Source organism: Macadamia integrifolia, chromosome 6 (assembly GCF_013358625.1).
Source record: "Macadamia integrifolia cultivar HAES 741 chromosome 6, SCU_Mint_v3, whole genome shotgun sequence".
Classification (NCBI taxonomy): Eukaryota; Viridiplantae; Streptophyta; class Magnoliopsida; order Proteales; family Proteaceae; genus Macadamia; species Macadamia integrifolia.
In genome coordinates, this window is record NC_056562.1 from 34,731,395 (window position 1) to 34,755,708 (window position 24,314).

The 24,314-nt window shown below is 37.8% G+C and overlaps 2 protein-coding genes across 8 annotated transcripts in view; both read right to left on the reverse strand.

The window, feature by feature from the left end:
• The window catches only part of LOC122081121, an 11,581-nt gene extending 3,195 nt beyond the window's left edge, over nt 1–8,386 (reverse strand). Inside the window, exons 1-4 of one of the 7 annotated variants that reach the window (XM_042648101.1) lie at nt 8,265–8,386; nt 6,997–7,087; nt 6,743–6,886; nt 2,387–2,474 (exon numbers count right to left, since the gene is read on the reverse strand). In XM_042648101.1, coding sequence (XP_042504035.1) covers nt 2,387–2,454 — 68 coding nt within the window. In that variant the 5' untranslated portion in view covers nt 2,455–2,474; nt 6,743–6,886; nt 6,997–7,087; nt 8,265–8,386. The other 6 variants (XM_042648099.1, XM_042648100.1, XM_042648103.1 and 3 more) reach the window with 6 other exon arrangements.
• A 5,418-nt stretch (nt 8,387–13,804) lies between these two features.
• Nucleotides 13,805–15,832, reverse strand: LOC122082250 (protein FAR1-RELATED SEQUENCE 5-like). The gene is made up of 4 exons (XM_042649717.1): nt 15,640–15,832; nt 15,245–15,537; nt 14,333–14,563; nt 13,805–13,873 (listed from the first exon to the last, which is right to left on the reverse strand). The coding sequence occupies exons 1-4, from the start codon at nt 15,830–15,832 to the stop codon at nt 13,805–13,807; spliced, it is 786 nt and encodes a 261-aa protein (XP_042505651.1).
• Between the last annotated feature and the right edge of the window lie 8,482 nt (nt 15,833–24,314).

Sequence of the window (24,314 nt, forward strand, 5' to 3'; positions counted from 1 at the left end):
GGGGTGGGTGGGGGGAATCAAACCATGAATAAATCAAATGATAGCACTCCTAATTTATTTTCCCCAAAGTTCAATTACACAAACGTATCCATTCCCTAGAGCACCTCCTCAGAACAGTGGCAGTACCCAATGGGCAGAGGATGGATATGTCACATTAAATAATGGGGCATCTATCACTTTGAGCTAAGGACCTAATCTTACTTCCACCCAAAATGAATAGAAAAGGAAACACAACCAGTTTTAGATGGCCAACCAACCAGTTGTGGTTTGAAATGTTAAATTCAAGCTGATTCTGAACTCAATCGGTTGAGCATCAATTTCCGAACACAATCCAGAACAAAGGTGATGCAATGCCAACCAGAAGCAAGAAAAGGAAGACCTAACCTAACCTAACCTAACCGTGGGCTTCCTAATTTCTTCCTAGATTGTGTTGGTCAATTTCCACCATGGGAGGGGGTTCTGTTGTTCTACTTCTGACTTGAGTCATTAGCTTTCATCCTAGTAGGAATAGGAAGTCAGTCAGTCAACTTTATTTTGGAGGTTTTGTTCTACTTTCAAGCCCTATAATTAGTAGGAATGCTTGTTAGGTCACATGCATGGTCAGACCTTTCAGTCCTTGCATTGAATCTGAACTCATAATTAGGATAGGAACGGAAATAAGTCAGTTTAGCAGCTATATAACAATGTACAGGCCACAAGGCCCTCCACATGATTTTAGAAATTTCCTGTATTCTTCACATGCTTCTGTGGAATCTTAAGGGACCTCTTTGTGGATTTCAGGGTCACTGCAGATGGGTTCTTTATTGCGCTTCTCTCTTTCTCTCTTCTCCTATCCTCACTGTTTTATTCGGTTTCTGCAACTTCCAGGTCAGTTTTCCCATCTTAACACCTAGAAGCATCCCTGTTTTTAGGTTAAGTTTCAGCTTTCTCACTCTTATCCTATCTCATGGATTAGAGGTCAGAAAGCTCTGAAATTTCATAGTACTCCCTATTAATAATTCCTCATTAAATCTGATCACTAGTTTTTAGCTTCTTACAGCCCATCATTCAAACCCCCTGGGGCCCAGTTTTGTTTTTCTAAAACAGTCCCCTTCACACCCCCCCCCCTTATAAGACCTGATTATGTCAAGAGACATTTTATAGAGTTATTTTCCCAAACTTGAACGTCACTCGACCAGAGTTTATGTAATGACCCGGCCTCTTGGCATGATATTGTCCGCTTTGGCCCATGGGCCTCGGGGCTTTCAAAACGCATCATGCCGTAGTAAGGAGGCCACCCTTTATCAATAGCTCAGGATCTTCCTCCCTAGCATATGTGAGACTAAATAGCATGCACCCCTCCACGCCTCTCCCATTTCTTGCCCAATTTTTGGGGCTCAATGGATCTGGGCCAGTTCTTGGGCATGAAACGGCCCAGATCCATTGAGCCCCAAAGGTTGGGCAAGACACGGGAAAGGCATTGAGGGGGACATGCTCCTTAGTCCAACATTGACTAGCGGAAAGAAATTAGGCTAGTTGATAAACTTACCCAAGAAATGGCCCAGATCCGTTGAGCCCCAAAAATTGGGGAAGAAATGGGAGAGGCGTTAGGGGGGGCATGCTATTTAGTCTCACATCGACTAGTGGGAAAAAACTAGGCTAGTTGATAAACTCTAGCATCTCATCCATGGTCACGATGCGTTTGTCCCAAAACAGACAATATCGTGATTTGGTGTGACTAGGGGCATTACATATGGTATCAAAGCGGACCCAGACATCGTGTGGGGCCATAGAGGGGATGTAGTGCCATAAGGAGGAGGAGAGAATGTCACACCCAAGAAATGGCCCAAATCCGTTAAGCCCCGAAGGTTAGGCAAGAAATGGAGGAAGTGTTGAGGGGGTAAGACTCTTTACTCCCACATCGACTAGGGGGAAGAGACTGGGGTAATTGATAACGTCTAGCACCCCTTCCATAGTCACGTTGCATTTTAAAGTCGTGAGGGGTTTGGCCCCAAAGCGACTTGGTGTGGGGATAGAGCGTTACAATTTAAAGCTAATCAGACCACTCTTTTGAAAGTAAAATAATTTCTTTCACTATATCCTAAAACTTCACTTATTTGACTTCTCTGGTATTTATAATATTATGTTTTTGGTTATCACTCATTTAATTCTAAATTTTATTATTTTTACCGTTTCATCCTTATCTTCTGCCACCATTCCATATTTGTCCTATTGTCTTCGGAATTCCACCTCTAGCAGATCGTACTTTTGAGATCCTAATTAAGGTTTTAAGGATACCGATTTGCATTCATAAGTCAAGTCAAACTAAAGAAAAGATGATAGCACTAGATGTTCTTTAATATCCTTATTCAATGAACAAGCTTTCATAGAGGGAGAGAGATATTACATGTTTGCTATCCTTTTTCGGATGGCCATCTCCTTGGCATACGAATTAGTTCCAGAAGCAACCACCATTGTGTACAAGTATCCACTAGCTGTAGGGGACAAAAATTACCACAATAAGGCACAAGCAAAATATTCATAATATGAGAATCGCCTTTCAATACTACAACAACAACAACAACAACAAAAAACTCAGCCTTATCCCAACTTAATGGGCTCAACTGCATGGATTTGTGCAAAATCAAAATAGGAGAAATGAAATTAAAAGGAAAGAAGCCCAGCACTAGCAAGTCAGGAAAAATCAGCTAAATGGGGTTGGCTACATGGATCCTTGCCCTCCAATTGGCTCTATCCGAGGTCATACTTGGGAAAAGGCCTAGGCTATTCATGTGATTCCTCACTACTTCCCCTATGGTCACTTTAGGCCTACCCTAGCTCTTTTAGATCGTTTAATTAAATCAGATCACTCCTTACTGGGGCATCCCCAACCCTCTGTTGAAGATAGTCATACCATGACACCACCTCAAATGACTTTCTTGGAGCTTGTCATTGACTGGAGAAACTCCCAAATCAACTCTAATGCGTTCATTCCTTACTTTATCCTTCCTTATTTTACCACACATCCATTTTAACATCCTCATGTTTGCTACATATAGCTTCTCCATACGACACTTCTTAACTATCCACCATTCAGCCCCATACATAATAGGCGGTCGTACAACAGTCCTATAGAATTTTCCCTTAAGCTTTAAAGGGATATGTTGATTGCATAAAACTCCGGTCACACTTCTCCACTTTATCCATCCCACTTTAATTTTCTATGAAACATCATTCTCTATGTTACCTTCTCTATATGTAAAATATTCATTTTGCAGTACCTCTCCCTGATGCAGTTGCACGATCGACTTAGAAAAAAATCTTTTGATTTGATTTGATTTTGTTTTAGGAATAATTTCCTATGAAATTAGCCAGCTTCTAATTTTAGAATAGTTTCCATTTTCAAGTAGTTTCCATTAATTGTTTATTTTTTTTCTTTATATTAGTCATGTAATGGATGAACTCAGTGGTTAGACTTGATGAATAGAAATTTGGTTGAATCTTTTTTTTGGTTTTGAAACCATGGCTGCCGACCCTTTTCTCCCTCTCTAAAACCTTCTAATCTCTTCTTTTCCCTCTCCTATTTTCCTCTTTAGTTCTTCTTCTTCATCTCCCATACTTTCTTCTTTATTTCCTTTTTTTTATTTTTTCAACTGCTGAATACTGTTCATCTTCTCTCTTGGACAGTAATACCAAGCACCAAAGGGCAGCTTGTTGAACCCTTGTCTCTTACCGGTTAGCTATGAGATTTGGACCGAAGGTTGCTACCTCCTAGGCGACACAAACCCTAGAAGATCTCCTCCCAAGCTTGGTCCTGCTGGTGAGAAATCAAAATCAGATTCAGATCTGAGTTTTGTCACCGCCAGACCTAGTTGCAAGCTCGAAAATACTTCTGCTCTAGACTATAGGAGATTTCTGGTGCTGGATTCATAGTACACTTGCTGTTGCGACCCTTTCATTGAAGTTTCAGCCCAAACCGAGCTCTCTTGATGAAGCTCTATCGATCTGAATCCTCCCATCTCTTCCGCCCCTGTTTTGGTCCTAGGAAGAAGATGATCTAATCGTGAGTTTATGGTGATTATTCCCTCTTATCTTGATTTCCTATATTACCCTTATATTTGCTTTAATTCTCTCATATCCCTATTCTTATTTTACTTCCTAGTTTATCCCATCAAATAATCATTAATCCCCTTTAAGTCCTATCTCCCAAATAGCTCATTAACTAATCTGGTTATTTACAATTCTGCCACCCCTTTATAACTTCAGCTTAATTACAATTCTGCCATTTAGTTGAAGTTTTATTTCAATACAATTGTTATTGGGTGTTGCCTTTGTTTTATTGGGTGTTTAAGTGGGCCCTAAGTGAACCGATTTCAGTCTATTGGAATCTGGATCCACATCACTCCCTCCTCAATTTTCAACATATCATTAACCATCATAGTGTGACTAAAGTAACACCTCATATACTCCGTCTTCAATCTACTAATCTTAAAACCTCTTGTTTCCAAGGTTGATCTCCATAGCTCTAACTTAGCGTTAATCCTTGCTTTTGTCTCATCCACTTAAACGATATCATCGATGAAGAGCATGCACCACGGAACCTCGTCTTGAATGCTCTTGGTTAAATCATTCATGATAAACACAAACAACTATGGGCTTGTGGATGAACCCTGATATAATCAAATCGTAATTGGGAATTCATTGTCTTAACCTCTCACAGATCTTACACTAGTCACCACACCCTCATACATATCTTCAATTATATCCACCTATTTACTTGACACCTCTCGCTTCACAAGAACATGTTGGATTAAATCTCTAAGGACTCTGTTATATGCTTTTTCTAGGTCAATTAATATCATATGGAGATCTTTCTTGTAGGCTCTATATCTTTCCAGTGAGCCTCCTTAGTAGGTTAATAGCTTCTGTTGTTGGCATAAAACCAAATTGGTTCTCCAAGATTTGAGATATGAGTCTTTATTCTCAGACGGGCTTCAATAACCTTCTCCTATAATTTCATAATCGCCTTTCAATCATATATGATAATAATATAAATATATAAAAGGGTATGATCCATTTGGAAACCCAAAAGTATGTCAAACAGATAAATGATGAATTAAATTTATAGAGCCATGTCCCAATTAGAATTTCCCCACTGTGTCCTAACTCCTAAGCTGCATATCTATGTTGACAAATGACATTTCTCAACATTCATAAATCATAGTTTGAGTGTTAATGGAATAATCAATCAATAACATTGTGAATTTTTTACATGTCAACAACATCAGTAAAGTCAATGTATACTTTCAAGGCTGTCAAAAGCCCTAAAACGACTGCTAGACTTAGGGCTTGTGTTGGAAGGCGGCAAGGGCCTACAAAGGGGGAAAAACGAAAGGCGTCCCCCCACCTTTCACCAGGGGGTGCTTGTGTGCGTGGGGGGGGAGGGTTTCACGAGAAACAAGGGAATGAAAGGCCGCTTGAGTTGGATAGGCAGCTCTAAAGGTATGTGTGCACTACCTAAAAAAGGAATTGGGTTAAATTTACATGTTTACCCCCTAAGGAAATATGGAGATCAAAAGTAGGGATTAACGCTCCCAGTTCACCAATAGAAACGTGAATAAATGGAATAAGAAATAATATAAAATTAAACCAACACCACCTAGGCAACACCTTGACAGCTATGTGAAACAAAGAAAACTATTCTTGTGGAATGGCTGGTTAGATCTCACTTCCACATCGGATAATGACTTTATGCTGAACCCAAAGAATCAGCAATTTAGAATCAGACTAATAGCCTTCAAGATCTTGCCCTCCTCAAGAAATAATTATGACATATTGGTGAGGATTACTCAGATTTAAAGAAGTTTACTGTGACCATGAGCATGGGAATGATTAAGAAATCCAGCCTCTTTCTAAGATACAAGGGCGGGCTTATGGAAGGATATCATGAAAGTATCTTATTCAAAGTATTACAATGGAGGGCAGATATGGTTGGCGAAAAAAAGTCATTTGGGGATGGAATTCGTATCAAGTCTGCTATAAATTATTTATTCAGGTCTTCACGATATGCCTCTAAATAAGCAACAAAAATAACAACTCAGCCTTATCCTAACTAAATGGAGTTGGCTACATGGGTCTTTGCAAAGACAAAATAATAATAGTAAATGGAAAGGAATACAACAACAACCCATCAGCAAAATCCCACCTAAATGGGGCATAGATCCTTATCCTCCAATCAGATCTATTTGAGATCATTCTAGAGACAATACCTAAACTATGCATGTCTTCCTCACTACTTTTCGTATGGTCATTTTATGCCTGCCGCTAGCTCTTTTAATTCCTTCAATCTGAATCAGATCACTCCTCCTTACTGGTGTATTTACAGGCCTGCCCCTAGCTCTTTTAATTCCTTCAATCTGAATCAGCACTTCTCCATACTGGTGCATCCACAAGCCTCCGTTGAACATGACAAATAATAAGGATAATTTGACTAGGGTTCCTACCTTCATAAAACCTCTGCTGCTTATCATGAATAAGTTCTTTCTTAATCAAGAAGATCTATCTTTCCTACAATTTCCCTTATTCAGTACAGATAACTTATCTTTAGAAAATCACATATGCCAGTGTTGAATGAATAAAAGTCACACACTATATTACTTCTATAAATGTGTCCTCACAACAGAAAATCAAACATATAATTATATACCAAAACAAAGTAAAAGTAGAACAACATAATTATTCTGGAAACGCAGGGAAAGATTACCAGTAGACAATGCACCAAAAAACACACATTCACATTAAGACTCAGTCTTCCTCCTCCAACAGAAGATCTTTGATACCAGTGTGTTATCCCCTTGAAAAGACTCTCAAATTTTGCATACTATGAAGCAGTTTCATTCTTTGCTCTCTGCAAACCAGCAAACCAGCAAACCATAGAGATTACTTTACCATTCAGCAAGCATAAATGACTTACTAATGCTCAAGGTTCATGAAGAAAAATAACGTCCTATTCTTCACCTCCTCCTCTACTCTGCTTCTGGATAGGGGTTTCGAATCTTGTAACCAAGAATCAACTCATCTTCTCATCACATGCAGTAAACCAAGTGGGCTTGAAACACCAGAAAACAGATATCCGTTCATAAAATGCATACAGATTTAAAAATCAGAGTAAAAAAAAAAAAATACCAATGACATGTTTTCTCAACAAAGAATATCAACAAAATGAAGCTAATAAAGATACGATCAGTTCCAAAAGAAAACAGATACACGAATTCACTCTCTCGGATCAATTCTGTCAGATTCACAAGCTAAAAGCGGGAGGACGGTCTCAAGCTTTCAATCCACAATGGGAAAGCCCCTTCAAACTATAAGCAAATTTAGGGTATCTTTCGAAATGGATTCTTAGAGACCGTTTCTAGTGCTTTCTTTTAGAACAGTTTCTCGGTCAGAAGAGAAATTGCTTGATTAATTTATATGATAGATTGGTCTAAAATGAGAAATGCATTATTTATCATCACGAAATGTACAAAAACAGAACCGATTGGATACCCTTTGTTGACCCATTCACAACCTCCCTATCCTTCAAGACTAACCAAAATTGTAGGGACAGTAGGTGATGATCGTGACAGCATTTTCAGCCCAACAGTTGAATAATAATAGATTCAGAATTCTAGAATAGGCTCATACAATCAACAACAAAGCTGGATATAAGATAGAATTGAGCAAAAGTAAACCCAGAACTGAGACTCGGTAGAACTTATCAATTTCGGATTCAAAATACCATGTAAATGCAGAACTCAGGGGCCCAATATCAGGACGAAAAAAATTGAAACAACAGAGAAAATCGTAAACCCCAGCAAATATAAGGGGAAAAGAACGCTCCCTCGTCACACCGCCCTGCGCCAGTGCGGCCAATGAATGACAAAGGGAGTGGTCTTTTGGGTATCACAGGGGTGGGGGCGTCATTTGGCCGCCCCGTTCATTTCCCCCAAAAAAAAATATTAACAACAACCCAAGAACATCAAATTCCCAGATTTCTCACCAAAATCGTTTGATGATGAATCTAGTATTTATAAAACCTCAGAACAGAGCTTTGAAAGCCAACATACGTACCTAGTAAGAAATCATATTTACCAATCTAAATCATCAATCGATAGAAGTGCCACAGATTCCCAGTGAAACTCTTAAGAGGGTTTTTGTTCTGGGGGCCATAGGCACGAGAGAGAGAGAGAGAGAGAAGGGGAACCCACGACATTATATAGAGAGAGCGAGAGAGTGAGCTATACCTCAGAACCGTCGGGCTGAACCCAACGGATGATGCCTTGCTTAAACCCTGAACCAGGACGGTAGAGTTGAGAGAGAGAGAGAGAGAGAGAGAGGTGGAGAGTGGGTTGAAATCGTCTGCAATTCTGATCTCGTACAATTTCGTGAAATACCACTTTTAGGGGGTGACACGTGTATTGATACCAATACAATGGTCCAGATCTGGTACAACTAATAAAACCTTAAATCAGTGAAGAGGCATTTAAATCAGATCTGGACCATTGCATTGGTATCAAAACACGTGTCACCCCTGAAGGTGGTATTTCACGGAATTGTACGAGATCAGAATTGCAGACGATTTTTTTCCGGTGGAGAGTACGTATTGGAAAATGGAGTTTCAGATCGCAGGTAGAGAAAGGGGAAGAAATCGTCTGAAACTCGCATCTTGTACAATTCTGTACAATGCCCCCCCCACCCAAAAGGCAGCCGACATGTGTAAAATTCCAAATTTGCAGCCCAGATTAGACTACCATGACACGATCTAAATCAGTGAGAAACCGTCTTGAATTAAATCATTGGAGAACAAACCGGGTTGGTTCATCTTTTTGAAATAAAACCTGAAAGATTTTCCCTCTGTCCTCTTTCGACTCTCTCTCGATCTCGACTCTCCCTCTCGGTTACGGCTAGAAGCCCTAACCCTAAAAGCTCGACTCTCCCTCTATTCATCGCTCCCTGTTCTCTTGATCTGTTCCACACTCTCGATTCTCTCTCTGTTCGTCGCTCGACTGCGATAGCTCTCCCTCTTTGCCCTAACTCTTCCTCTCGGTTACTAGAAGGACTAACCCTCTCTATAACCAAAAACTCAGACCTACTCTCTCGACTCTCCCTGCTCTCTCAACTCTCCCTCTGTTCGTCGCTCCTTGCTCTCTCGATCTGTTCCATGCTCTCGACTCTCCCTCTGTTTGTCGCTCCCAGCTCTCTCCATCTGTTCCATGCTCTTGACTCTCTCTCCCTGCTACACCAACATTTCTTCTTCACTGCAAAGGTTTGAAGAACAACTCCTTCATTTTATATGCAATCTTGTGGATGTATTTGTTATGTCAAATTTTTTTTTTTTTTGTAATTAATTAAGGGTACAATTAAATACCCACCAAAACTATACCTTACTTGGATCACCAATTTTTAATAGAATTTTTTGATTAGATCCTTTGCTCTGTGGTTTTGACTGCTGAAATATTAGGGAAAAAGGGTTGTTCTTCCCCATTGATTTCTCACATGTCCAAAGTTGTGTCAAACATTCCTGAGGACAGTTAGGGACCAATGTGGACATGGCTAAGCATCTCTTGCATTGAAGTGAAAGAGAGTTTGTTTTTATTTTTAATGAAAGACTCAACATATGCCTTTCACTTGATACCATACCTTGATGTTTGCTTTATGCCTTAAATATTTTTTTTTAATAGTTTCCTTTTGGCATCTTCTCTTATATCATGTTAATTTAAGCATTACATACTCTGTATCTATAAGTTGTCCATCAAATATCCATATCAATTAGATTTTTTTTGTCATTGTTGGAGCCTTTTTTTATGTAAGCTTCTCATAGGGGTATTGCCTTTTACACATAAATGGATGCACAACAGTGGATGTGTAGCTGTGGTGAAGGGGTGATAGTCATCCAGACTTCTCGAACGTTGAAGAATCCTAGACGACAATTTTACAGATGTTCGTTAGGTGAAAAACATCTTGACTCTTTCATTTGGTTGGACCTACCGTTGAGGAACTGCACAGACAATGTAGACAAAGGAGCATGTCATTCAAATGACAGTGTTAATAGGAACACACGAGTCATCTTGGCTATTCGTCAACTACCCTATAGTCCAAAAGTGCGGAACCAAGTAGTAGTGGATCAGTCATTGCTCAACCATTATTATGGTTTAATCATCTTCCTCTATATTTGGGTGTTAATTCTTTCATATTATGTCTTCTATGTAACGTCCTTGTAAATAGAACTACTGTTTCGTTAATGAAGTTGGTTCCGTCATGTAACAACCATTTGTGGGGTTGTTATCATGATTATTTCATTGTTACTAAAATGTACTAACAATATTTTTTGTAGGCAAAAGGTCTTTAGCTCAAAATGGTAGAACACCTGGGTTAATGCCCAGATTATGGTGTTTCAAATCCACCAAGACTTTGAAAGTGAACGAATGTGTATGGATGGAATTTTTGTGGGTGAGACTGGTTCTGGCACTTTAATCTCCTTGGACAGCTGGTGGTGTCATTTGTCATTCTTTTAAAGGGGGTGAAGATATTACCTATACTACCTATATTAAAGTTCAATGGATATGTGAAAGATATTACCTATATTACCTATGATTACTAGGTTTTTAATTCCCCTGTGTTATTACGGTTTGAACCAAAAAAAAAAAGAACCATTCTTTTAAAAAGAAATGTGGAGCTATATTGGTTAGAATCCCTGCAAGATATGTTGTTAGGTATGCTTGGAATATGAATAGAGTTGTTAGAGGGTAAGCATAATGATATCAGAATTTAGCATTGCATTTGCCATCAAATTTACCCTTTGTACAGTGTAGTTAACTGTTTTTTTTTTTTTGTCATTTTTATGTTCATCAAGTTTCACTAGTAAGCTTCTGGAAGCATGTTTTTTTCTAAGAAAACCTTTTCTCACTGTATAACAGCACTACCTCTCTCATATTACCATGAGAATTTATAGTACCTCCTGCAACAAGAAGTATTCAATGCAATAACAGTTCCAAACTAGAAGGACCAGAGCTGACTAGCAAAACCAGTATCACCAAAACAGAATAATAGAACAGCAAGTGTAAGCAGAAAATGTATAGTTTGAAACAGAATAGTCAGATTGAGCTAAAATTCAGATCGAGTGTTCAGGTAAGTTAGATCCGTAGTTCTGTAGAAAATCTCAGAATTCCAAGTTCAAACAAGGGTTGTGCAGGGACCTCCTGGTACAACTAGGAAAACAGAGCCGCAGCTCTAGATCTTGCGTTCTAGCTAATCAATTTGGAAAAAAAAAGTTACCAAAAAGAATTAAGAGAACAAAAGAATAGATGAATAACTACCAAAGCATGAAATCAACTTTATCTATCAGAACATATGACCTAATATTGAAAATCAATTCACCCCAAAATTTTAATTATCCAGACTTCTTGTTTCTTTTCCTCTGGAGTTAGCTCACATCAACAGCCATATGGTGAACTAAGAGCACTACAATTCTAGCTAAACTAATAAATACTTTACAAGATACCAAAAAAAAAAAAAAAAAAAACAGAGCCACAGCAACTATAGGTTAAAAACAAAAGAAAATAAAAATGATCAATTTTATTTTCACAAAATGAGCTGCCTAATATATTTAACCTCATACAGTTAGGCCGATTGACTTCACACACTTCAAAAGCAAAATTAAGTAAATTGGTACAAACCAAACTTTTGTGACTGTCAATACACAAGGCCAGTTCCAGCTTTAGTAACTTGGGAAATCAGCTCCCATGCCATAGACCCATCCGGGAAAACAAGAAATATTTCTTGGTTTCTACACTACAACCTAGAAGGAATAGGAAGGTGCCATATAATTTAAAATGTATCATCCCTCCCTTGCATAGACCAAGAAACAGAGATTTGCATCCACAGAAATATATGGGTTGTCTCCATTAGGGATCTAGTTAATGCAAAGTTGAGCACTGAGTATTGTTACTTGTAGCAGCATTTTGGGTGGATATGACTTTAGGTAGTGAGGAGTGGGATCACAATGATTACAGTCATGTTAGGAACATATCAAGAGCATTTGTGGCAAATCTGAAACACACATCAACAACATTGTTGCTGCCAAAAATACCCCGCTAGTCGAACCTACACAAACACAGACGACGGAGGCCCGGAGCTGTCCGGGGTTAGTCCTCCGACACTCAAGTCAGGGTCGGCCGCACAGTTCAATAAGGGAGTAATGGTGAGGGTATCAGAACTTACCTTCCCCTTTCTTCCGTGCCTTCTTATATAGCTCTTCGGGTTTAGGGTTTTCCCCCTTCTTCCCTCTTAGAGTCCCACTCGAATACGTCCAACCTTCTGGGGGAAATATTCCCCTCATGCAGACGACGTGACCCCGCGTGATTCTGCGAGCGTGCCTCGGTGATTGAGCGTGCTTGAGCGTGAGTGGTTTCTTGCAACCTTCGTTTGGAGGAGGACACGTGTCTTAGGGGCGACACGTGTCATTGCCCCCACTGAGGGGTCAGTTTGGCTATATCAAGCATAAAAAAGAAACATTTCAAGTATCCGATCTGCACTAAAGTTAGAATGGGAAAAGAAGAAATATGTCAAACACACTAGGAATGAAAGCAGAGAAGGCTCTATGTTACATATCAAAACAGAAAACCCTGAGTCCCAACCAATTTTAAGCATTTAATATCAACTCCAATACCAAAACTGTAAAGTAGCATATGTGAAAATTATCCATCATGTAAAAGACCTAGATGAGCATTCTAGATCTTTCCTAATAACAGATAAGCCCCGTATCAGCTAGGATTATAACAAAGCTTTCCAAAAACCAATCTGGAAAAGGGCCCAAATTGGGGTTCACTTAGTATGCACATCTGAAACTGGCAGAAAGAAAAGGAATATGCACCATTAAGTTCCCAAATTGTGGTTCACTCAGTATGCACATGTGAAACTGGCAGAAAGAAAAGGAACACCAAACCATAAGACATCAAGAACCTCTTTTTGAGATCAACTTGTCAATTTCAAGATACTAAATTCCAGCACTAGGTACTAATCCCAAAATGAAAACAAAACCATTCAAGAACCATGCCCAAATAGCTAGGACTCAAAGAATGACTAGTAGAAGAGACAAAACAAACCAAGCTGCAAGTTAAGAAATCATAAAACCTGCAAGTCAACAAAGAAAGCAAAACCAAATCAAATCAACCAACTAATCAGCCATTAAAACTTACAAGTTAACAAATCATAATGTACGACAACCAGTGCAAGTGGAGATATCAGAAAAAACTTAAAAAGTCCCAGAAATTTGCACAGAACTGAATTGGAAATCCTAAAAAAGATAATTTCAAACCCAGAACTGAAAAAGTACAGCAAACTCAGTTATCTCTCCCAAAAATATTCCAATCAAACACTCTCAAACCCATAACTAAAAACCCTTGATGAATGCAATTACATCACCAGAAATAAAAATAAAAAATAAAAAAAAGTCCAGCAATTGGAAAAACCAGTACAAGCACAAGACAACAGTAATAGTCAACGTAAAACAAATTCATTCACTTTTCAAAGTCTTGATAGATTCGAACCACCATAACGGCACTAACCCAGGTGCTCTACCATTTTGAGCTAAAGACTCCTTACCTACAAAAAAATATTGTTAGTACATTAGAGGCTAAAAATCAATAAAAATACTTAGAATCCTAGACTACAGCCACGTAAGCACAAAAATAAAATCCAATGAAACTGTGTTTTAATAGCACAAAAAATAACCGTGACATTAACTGAACTTAATAGCAAAAAAATAAGTCCTCATTAGCTGAATCTAAATATAATCTTCATCCAGTGATTGATGAGCTGCAGATGCTTGAGATGATATATGGGAAATAGAATCCTGCAAGTGACATTGAATATTAGGCAATGTAGATTGACTAAGAAAATAAAAAATACAGCAAACAACATAACAAGCCAAACCTCCTCACCATAAGTGACATGTAACTGGGATATGTGTTATCCATCAGTTGTGGAGGAGTTGGTGCATGTGTTGGTTGTTGTTCTTGTAATCGTTGATTGTTACTTGGCCCTCCACTTTTCTTTTTTTTTCCTTGTTTTACAACCCAACTCTTTAACCGTCTACCTCCTCTTGTACTTTTCTCTTTATGCTTCAAACATAATCCATTGTATATGTCATCAGAGAAATAAGGCAATATTGGCATATCAGGGCAATCAACTGGGTTGATTCTAATATTACCAAGCTTCAACCTTAATTCATTTGCAGCATCTTTTACCAAATTGTATCCCTTAATTGTATTTGAAGCTTCTGATGCTATTTGAATAAGTTCAGGATAAATACGCCTATACCATCATCTTGTTCAACTTCTTTCCCCCTACTGTCATTGACCACTATAGTTCTTGCTCCCCGTGTCCATCTCTTCAAAATATAGTATTCAGGAATACGCTTTATGTCTAACACATCCAAAACTTTCAAACAATGGCAACACAGAATACCATCTGTCTCAAATTTCATGCAAGTGCATGCTAATTCCTTGAAGTGGGTTACCACATACTTTATACTAACAGTTTGCTTCAAAAATACCAACCCAAAAATTAATAAAGGGCATTCCATCAGTTCGGCTTATGATGGTGCAAACAATCATCCAATTATATTCCTCTTGAAATAACTAAAAAATTACAGGAGTGTAGAGTTCCCCAACTTGTTTCTGTACAATTGACATTGAATTTACAAGTCGTGGCATCTTGTTTCGTGCATAAAATCAACTTTTAATTCATTACCACGCTTATGGTTAAGAACTCTTTCAAAATATTTAAAAAATTACACAACATCCAAAGTTGACTTCAAATAGTCCTTCAAGTCACTGTTGAGACTCTCACTGAGCTGTGTACTTCGAATGCCTATAGTGAATGTGTTTTTCATATTAGCACTTCGCCCATTGACTTTTAAGCCCATAAATGCAGTGCAACCATGCATTATCCTTAACATCATACTCGTTCAGGAAATTATACCATGCTATCTCGAATTCATCTTCCACATCGTATTGGTGTATGCATTTCTTTAAAGTTGTAAGAAACTTGGAGCATCTTTCATCATATGACCAAAATGTGTAATGTCATTCTGCATTAAGTGTCAAGTACACAATCCATGCCATATATGAGGCCACATTTCTTTTAATGCTCTAGCCATAGCTCTGTCTTGGTTCGTGAAGATAGTTATAGGCTTCTTTCCCCCATGTGCTTCAGCGAATACCTCAAACAGCCATTCGAAAGATTCCACTGTTTCATCATATAAAAGTGCGGCTCTGAATACAGTGTACCCTCTATGATGATTGAATCCAGCAAACAACCCAAACGGCCTACACTCTTTGTTGGTGCGAAATGTAGTGTCAAAGCTGACTACATCTCTAAATTGTGCGTAGTCAATGATCATCTTTGGATCAGCCCAAAATATCTTAGTTATTTGTTTTTCACTATCCAGTTGAAACGAGTATGTGAAAGATGGGTTGTTCCTAGTTTGGGTAACTAAGTACTTCATCAAACTACCTGTTTCACCATATATCAAGGCACGCTGTCTTTTAGTGCAGAGATAGTTCCTAACATCTTGGGTCAAACAACTCAGGTTTTCAATCCCACCAGCCTACCTACCCATCAACTCAACTGTGGATCTAGGCCTGATCCCCGAGTCATCTGCCAAATCAATTTCTTGTTTGTGTATGTCTAACATATTCCTCTGTGAACGCATCATATGAACTGTTGATGTAATATGAAGCTCATGATTATGTTCCCTCACAAATTCACGGCATTTGTATTTTCCATCATCAACCAAACATATGTCCATTCATGCCTGGCAATTTGTTCTTGTCTCAGCTCGGGGGTTAACAATATTGATGTCTCGCTTATCACTCAACCGACAATCAGCTTTTGAACAGACTAATCCCCTAGATGTTATGGTCATCTTATCTTTCTTGCTCTTATTCAGAAAGTGTCTCCTAACACTAAACCCCATTGCCCATCCATAGCTATTGTAATAATCATATGCATCCTGTACTGAATTGAACAACATCCCAAAGTAGTAGGTTCACTCACATCATTCATGCTAACATTCTCCATACTAGACAAAACAAACAAAAAACATTAAAGTAATAGTACTTCAACAGAATTTAACAAAGCAAGAGAAAGAGTGGAATTAAAAAATTTTAAAATACTCTAACTCAAATATAAGAACAAAGACAATAAATATCTTAGGTTTTGATAGAGGCAGCAAGCAAATAAAAAATAATGGAATTACATTTTTTTTGAAAAGAAACTGAAATTAGCCAAGGAAAATAACCCTAAATCTCTTAGGTTTTGAGAGAGACAGCAAGCGAAGACAAATATGAATTTGAAATTTTAAAGATAAGTAAGCTCAAATCAGCCAATGCAAATAACCCTAAATCAGCATTCCTGTTCGCAAAACCCTAAATCACAGATCTAGACATATTGATGCCTTTTCAGAGAGAGAGAGATATAAAATGATAGAGAATTAATCAACAATTTGTTCAACAAGGTAAGTTGTTAAGAAAAAAAAAAAAACCATGACATTAACAAAAGAAAACGTTGGTGCAGAGAAAATGTTGGTGTATCATACCTTTGTAGAGAGCTTCGTAACAAAGAGAGGGTGAGTCGAGAGTGAAGTCGAGTGCTGAATCAAGAGAGAGAGAGGATTCGAGCAACGAACAGAGAGAGAGTGGAGAGCGTGGAACAGATCGAGAGAGCAGGAAGTGACGAACAGAAGGAGAGCCAAGAGAGAAAGTCCGAGCTTTTGGTTACAGAGAGGGTTAGGGCTTCTAGCCGTAACCGAGAGAGAGAGAGAGAGAGAGAGAGAGAGAGAGAGAGAGAGAGAGAGAGAGAGAGTCGAAAGAGGAGAGAGGGAAAATCTTTCAGGTTTTATTTCAAAAAGATGAACCGACCCTGTTTGTTCTCCAATGGTTTGATTCAAGACGGTTTCTCACTGGTTTAAGGTTATGTCATGGTAGACTAATCTGGGTCACGAATCTAGAATTTTACACATGTCGGCTGCTTGGGGGGCATTGTACAGAATTGTACAAGATGCAAATTTCAGATGATTTCTTCCCGAGAGAGAGAGAGAGAGAGAGAGAGAGAGAGTCGAAAGAGGAGAGAGGGAAAATCTTTCAGGTTTTATTTCAAAAAGATGAACCGACCTGGTTTGTTCTCCAATGGTTTGATTCAAGATGGTTTTTCACTGGTTTAAGGTTGTGTCATGGTAGACTAATCTCTGGGCCGCGAATTTTGAATTTTACACTTGTTGGACGCCTGGGGGGCATTGTACAGAATTGTACAAGATGCGAATTTCAGATGATTTCTTCCCTAGAGAAAGAGATATCTCTCCTCCTCCTTTGGATCCGGCTCCTCTCCTGAGCTCCCATCCCCCAACTCTTGTCCATAGTTACATGGGCAAGCGCCATGTGTCTAGGCAAGGATCCAACGGTTCTCAACACCTCCCTTTTCACGCCTCTGTCAGTACCTCATTCACCATGCTTTTTTCAAAGGGTTGGATCTTCACCTGGACACATGGCGCTCGCCCAGGTAGCTATGGGCCGACGTGAGTGATGGGCGCTTAGAAGAAAAGTCCAATCTTCCTTTTTTTGAGAAATCTCCTGAGCACCCATCACCCAGGTCTTGCCCATAGCTACCTGGGTAAGCGCCACATGTCTAGGAGAGGATACAATGGTTCGTGATGCCTCGCTTTTCATACTACGTTTGCCATGTTTCTTTTCAAAGCGTTGGATCTTCGCCTGGACACATGGCCCTCGCTCAGGTAGCTATGGGTCAACCTGGGCGATGGACGCTCAGGAGAATAGTCGAATCCTCCTCCTTTTGGGAAAATGATGTATACACTAGCGATTTATAATACAATAGCATATTATTGATTGTCAGATCCTTTTTTTTAATCTCAACTGTTGAATCTATTAGTTATTATAAACCGTATTCTCTCCATTGCCACTACACTATCGGTTTTTTTCCCTCTCTCTTTCCGTTGGCTGCTACAAAGAGGCGCTTGTGGGTTATAATATATATATATATATATATATTTTGTTAAAATAGGTTGCCGACTTGCAGTAGCTGCGTCAAAATCGTCTACAATTAGGTGGTGAGGTGCATTGAGCATCCAATGGTTGAGATTTTCAACAAAAAAGAGTTTGCAACCCACAAGCGCCTCTTCTCTTCTCTCCTTCTCCTACCCACCACCTTTTTCCAGTTGCTCTTCACACAGAAATCATCCACGGGCCCTACATCAGCCACTAAAGGGGTGCCCCTTTTAGGAGTATTCATCAAGACTGACCTCTCATCATCCCTAGTTGCTTAATTTTCATCGTGAACTAAATTGATTTAAAGGTATTAAAGTTGTAAGGGAAGCCCTTGAAATCTCCATTTGGCTATTTCTTGATCTTTTTTAAAATGATGAACGCATTATTCAATCTATTTTGAAGCTCTTTCAGCATCTATTTGGCCAACAAATCAACAACAACAACAATAATCTTGCATAACATAAATGCTATAACACAATCATAATCCATCAAACCGTGCCCCATGTTAAGGATAACGATTAATTCAAATTTAAATTATTTTGAATTAATTCAAATTCAAATAATTTTGAATTAATTCAAATTCAAATAATTTTGAATTAATTCAAATTCAAATTCAAATTATTTGAATTAGTCAATCCTAATCTAATCGTAACTGTTGTAACAGCTGCAAGATATGCTCCTCCATAATTGTTATTTTTTGAAATTCAAATTCATTCAAACACTATAAATATAACCTCTACCCATGTCAAGGGTAAGGGAGAATAATTCAAATTCAAATTGTGTTCAAATTCAAATTCATTCAAACACTATAAATATCGAAAACTCAATAATATTTTTTCAAAAATTGGCATCCTCCATTGTGTAGCCTGTCCACATACACATGAGTAGAATGGAGCAGCTGAGTGAAAAATTCGCCATATTGTTGACATTGGCCTGACATTATAGCCCATGCCTCCCTTCCATTAAAGTATTGGCCTTATGCATTTGAAACCTCATCTATCTCATCAACCGTTTACCAACTCCAATCATAAACAACAACTCACCATTTCAAAAACTATTTCACCAACAACCAGATTATAAATTTTTTAAAATTTTTGGTTGTGTAGTTTTCCCATTATTAAGGCCCTACAATTCCCATAAATTTTCACTCTGCTCTACTCCGTGTGTGTTTTTAGGCTACAGTCCAATGCCTGTTGGGTACCGTTGTTTGGATTACAAAATCGATCGCATGTATATTGCATGTCATGCTCAGTTTATTGAAAATATATTCCCATTTGCATCCGTCAGTTCTCCCCATTCCAATAATCCACCACCTCTTCATCCTTGGTTGACTATTTCTACAGCTAGTACATCCTTCTCAAGTGAAACTCTTGCATATGGTAATGATCCTCAACCCTCATCCCTATCTTCACAAACCGCCCCCTACTAGTGACCATTTAATGTTAACATTATCTAATTTTAATAATGTTCCAAGATCTAACACTTTGATTTCTAGTCCAACTAATGACATTGCAGAGTCGTAGGAGCTCATACCCTCAACCTCTTCACAACCAGTTATTTCGGAGGGCCCATCACCACCAATCCAAAATCTAAGGACTCATCATATGACACTACATCAAAACCCAAGGCCCTCATCCAGATATCCTTTGGCTGATGTAAATTTGACAGAAATTTGGCCTGAACTGAAACCCAGTTTCTTCACAGAGGCCAACAAACAATCAAAATGGAGGGATGCAATGCTTCAGGAATTCAAAGCCCTGTTGAAAAATGGAACATGGATTCTGGTTCCACTCAATACCAAAGCAAATGTGGTTGGATCCAAATGGGTTTATCTCATTAAAAGAAATCCAGATGGCTCCATAGACCGATACAAAGTCCGTCTAGTAGCCCAAGGCTACAGTCAATAGGAGGGTATTGACTATACGGAAACGTTTAGTCCTGTTGTTAAAGCAACCACTGTGCGGATGGTTCTCTCTCTAGCAGCGACCAAGAATTGGAAACTTAGACAGCTAGATGTTAGCAATGCATTTTTAAATGGTTTCCTAACTGAAGAAGTCTATATGCATAAGCCATAAGGATTTATTGATCAGGATCGGCCTCACCACATTTGCAAACTCCAAAAATCACTTTATGGTTTGAAACAAGCGCCACATGCTTGGTTTCACAGATTAAGCACATTCTTGGAGTCACTGGAGTTCACTGGATCTAAAACTGATACTTCATTGTTTATACTTCATCGACACACTTCTTCCATATACATGTTGGTATATGTCAATGATATTGTAATCACTGGCTCAAATCCTTCCCTCATTGAGGATATCATAAACCAGTTACACACAGAATTCTCAATAGGAGACTTAGGTGAACTACATTATTTTTTGGGAATCGAAGTTCTCAAACATCGTACTAGGCTGCTTCTCTCTCAACAGAAGTATGTTACTGATCTTCTCCAATGGACCAACGTGGAAGGTGTAAAATCAGTTCAGACCCCAATGGCTACAAATACCAGTCTTTTAACTGGTTAAGGAAAAACATTAGAAGATGCAACTTTATACAGGAGTACAAGTAGGCGCTCTCCAGTATGCCACACTAACTTGCCCAGACATTTCTTTTGCAGTAAACAAGGTTTGTCAATTCTTGAAGAAGCCCACAAAAGAACACTGGGGTGCTGTGAAACAGATCCTATGCAACCTAAAGGAGACCGTTACACATGGATGGATTACTTATCAGTAAGAACTCCTCCAATGAAATCCATGCTTACAGTGACGCAGACTGGGCTGGTTGCCCTAGTGACAGATGGTCTACAAGTGGTTATGCAATTTATATGGGTCAAGATCTAGTTTCCTGGTCCGCTAGAAAGCAACACACCATTGCCCGGTCTTCAACAAAGTCTGAGTATAGGGCGTTGGCAAATGCAACGGCAGAGGTAATCTGGTTACAATCTTTGCTACAGGAGTTAGGGCATCCTCAAACCACACCTCCAATACTGTGGTGCAACAATCTAGGGGCTACCTATCTCACGGTGAATCCACTGTTTTATGCTCGTACAAAGCATATAGAAGTTGACTTTCACTTCATTAGCCATTTGGTGTCATAACGCAAACTTAAGGTTCGCTTCATCTCAACACGTGACCAAATCGTATACATCTTCACAAGGCCTCTCTCCAAATGTCGCCATTATGATCTAAAGTCTAAGCTAAAGATTTGCTAGAAGATCACCTCCAGCTTGCGGGGGCTGTTAAGGATAACGATTAATTCAAATTCAAATAATTTGAAATTCAAATTCAAATTATTTGAATTAATTTAAATTCAAATTCAAATTATTTGAATTAGTCAATCCTAATCTAATCGTAACTGTTGTAATAGCTCCAAGATATGCTCCTCCATAATTGTTTTTTTTTTTTTTTGAAATTCAAATTCATTCAAACACTATAAATATAACATCTACCCATATCAAGTGTAAGGGAGAATAATTCAAATTCAAATTCAAATTGTGTTTCTCTTCTTTACACCACATAACATAGGGCTAAAGTTTCAAATATAACCAGATAGTCAACAAGAAGCAAAACTCTCACTAACCAAACGTATCAAACAACTCTATATAAATGTCTTAACTTAGAAAAATCCTAACTACTTTAATAGCTTCATCTTTTACTCGCTCTCATTTGCTAATTTGTGTCTTTGAGAGGATTAGGTTTAGGCTTCCTAAGTACCAAGTCTAAGTCGATAAGACCCAAATGCAATTCTTATTCCTCCACCCATTTTGATAGTTGCCACTCATAAGAATGGAGACGAAAGATAAATAACTTGGTGGATGACCATCCTGCTAGGGCAGTAATAACAACACAATACATGCCAAATTCTAAAATATAAACCACAATATTATAGTATGTAACATCATCAATATGTTCTAAATAAGAGTTATAATTAAAACTATATCCTTATCCTTTGGGACATTCATTCACTACTCCTCTTATTTCCTTATTTTAACTATGAAAAGAATACTAATATTAAAAAATTCAATCACTTTTGGCCAAATGAACTTCTAGTCAATATCATTTTTTAACATATGTATATTTATTCACAAATATTGATGACATCACCTTTGAAAAAATATAACATTTATTGTCAAGAAATACATAATTAAATGGAATAGCCACAAACTTAGACAACATCACCTTTGAAAGATGCCACTTTTATTGTTGAGGAAGACATAATTAAATTGAATGTACCACTTTGGTGGATTTCATTCAATCCTATAATGTTTTTTCCGTTGAAGATATATTTATATGTACAGGATCATACCTTTAAATGTGTCATTAGGACAACAAAAACCATACAAGAGTCAGAACCGTAATTACATTTCCATCACCTGGGCTGAGAATGCCCCAGTCCTCTTGCAAATCTATATTTACTGTGAAAAGAACAATAACTTTCAAGGTCCTCTTAACTTTGGGCTTAAAAACCTCTAAGTTACTATTATTTTTCTTAACTTTAGTGACATCACATTTGGGAAAATGTCACTAACTTTGCTCCCTTGGAAAAAACTATAGAAGAAATGTAAAACACGTGCAGAAACTTACACATAGTTTGATTTTAATATATTTATTCATCATAGGGTGTTCCAAATATGACATGCAAGCACAAAATACCATTAATTTTCTACATATGTCATTCATAAATAAATTTTCAATATCATGGTAATGATAAACCAATGCAGAAAACATGCATAAACACAAATCTAATTTCAAAGCCGCTATAAAATAAAAACAGAACAAAAAATCTGAATTTCATTTTCTTGTATTAAAAACAACCCAGAATATTCAACATCATCCCACTAGTCGAATTATATAGGACATTTCAGAGTATATAATTCCATTCTCCCCATTGATTCAACAGTCAAATATTAATTCACAACATCCCATGTACATGATAAAGTGACATCATGATGACCAATGATATTTTATTATTCACAGGACCTTGGAACTGTTAATAGAATTAATTCAAATATGAAAAATCTCATTAGGCATTATGTGCAAACTACCCATTATTAAATAAAACCCATTTCACAATCTCACAATGAACATTGAAAAATCAATCAAGGGCTTATTGATTCTATGCCTAAATCAAATATAATATAAAATTAGAAATAAACATGTCATAGAACATATTAGACCATTAAATGTGGCCCAAAACAACAATGAATCTAACGCAAAAAATGGATTTCAATTTGGCCTTAAAACGACCCTTAAATTGATGTTTAAAGTAGTTTAAATTAAAACCCAAAAAACACCAGAATCCAAACAAGCCCGTAGGTTACTATTCATTTAAGAAACAAACAAACAAAATTTTTTTTTTTTTCTTATTACTTTTTCGGTCAACGCCGGTCAAAACTGGTGTCACTGACTTTTTCAACGGTTTTCCATTTTCCTGTATTAATGGGTTGTGTATTGGGATCAGCCCAACCCGATCGATTCATCCATGGTCCAGTTCGGGTTGAACCAAATGTGTTTGGACGGTTCGATTTTAGTTCGCTTGGTTTACCTTGGTTTGGTTGAACCATGTGAACTACATGATTTGGTTTGTTTAAACCACAACAATTCATTTAGGCTATGTTTGGTTGCAAAGGGAATTAAAGGGAAGAGAAGTGAAATTTTCATACTTGAAAATGAAATAAATGTAATCATTACCGACTTTAACATTAACTTCAGATCATTCCATATTTTGTTGTATAATTTCACTTCACTTTGAATCCAAACCCGTTTCCTATAATATGTAAAATATATCATTTATAATATGGTTAAATAAATTTAGTTTATACAATCACATTGGATCACATTGAGTAATAATTACACATATTTATTTTTAAGTATGAAAATTTCACTTTTCTTCCCTTTAAATTCACCTTGCAATCAAAGGGAATCTTGAGTCAATGGGTCCAAACCTATTACTCATAACTTAAGTAATTAAAACAGAACATGAGCTTAGCCCATTACTCTTATATTAAGGACCAACCCAAGCCTAATTAATAAACTATATTTCAGCCGATGACCTATTATGACTTAAGACCATGACTTTTCCAATTGGGCATTTATTTGTTCATTATGTAAAAAGGATACCAAAACTATCTGGAACCTATTCCTTTCATGTCCTATTTCTAAATGTATTTGGTTTAGCTATTATCTTGCACATGTACTACATTCGATCTTCCTATTTTCTTGACTTTTTCAA

What these genes read in the sequence shown, in the direction of transcription:
- LOC122082250 (XM_042649717.1), bottom strand. Translation starts at nt 15,832, where the DNA reads ATGGACATATGTTTGGTTGATGATGGAAAATACAAATGCCGTGAATTT. An exon ending in ATCCACAGTTGAGTTGATGG is followed by an intron (nt 15,538 to 15,639) that starts GTAGGTAGGCTG and finishes ATGGTGAAACAG; the next exon opens with GTAGTTTGATGAAGTACTTA. An exon ending in CTTTCGAATGGCTGTTTGAG is followed by an intron (nt 14,564 to 15,244) that starts GTATTCGCTGAA and finishes GTATTTTTGAAG; the next exon opens with CAAACTGTTAGTATAAAGTA.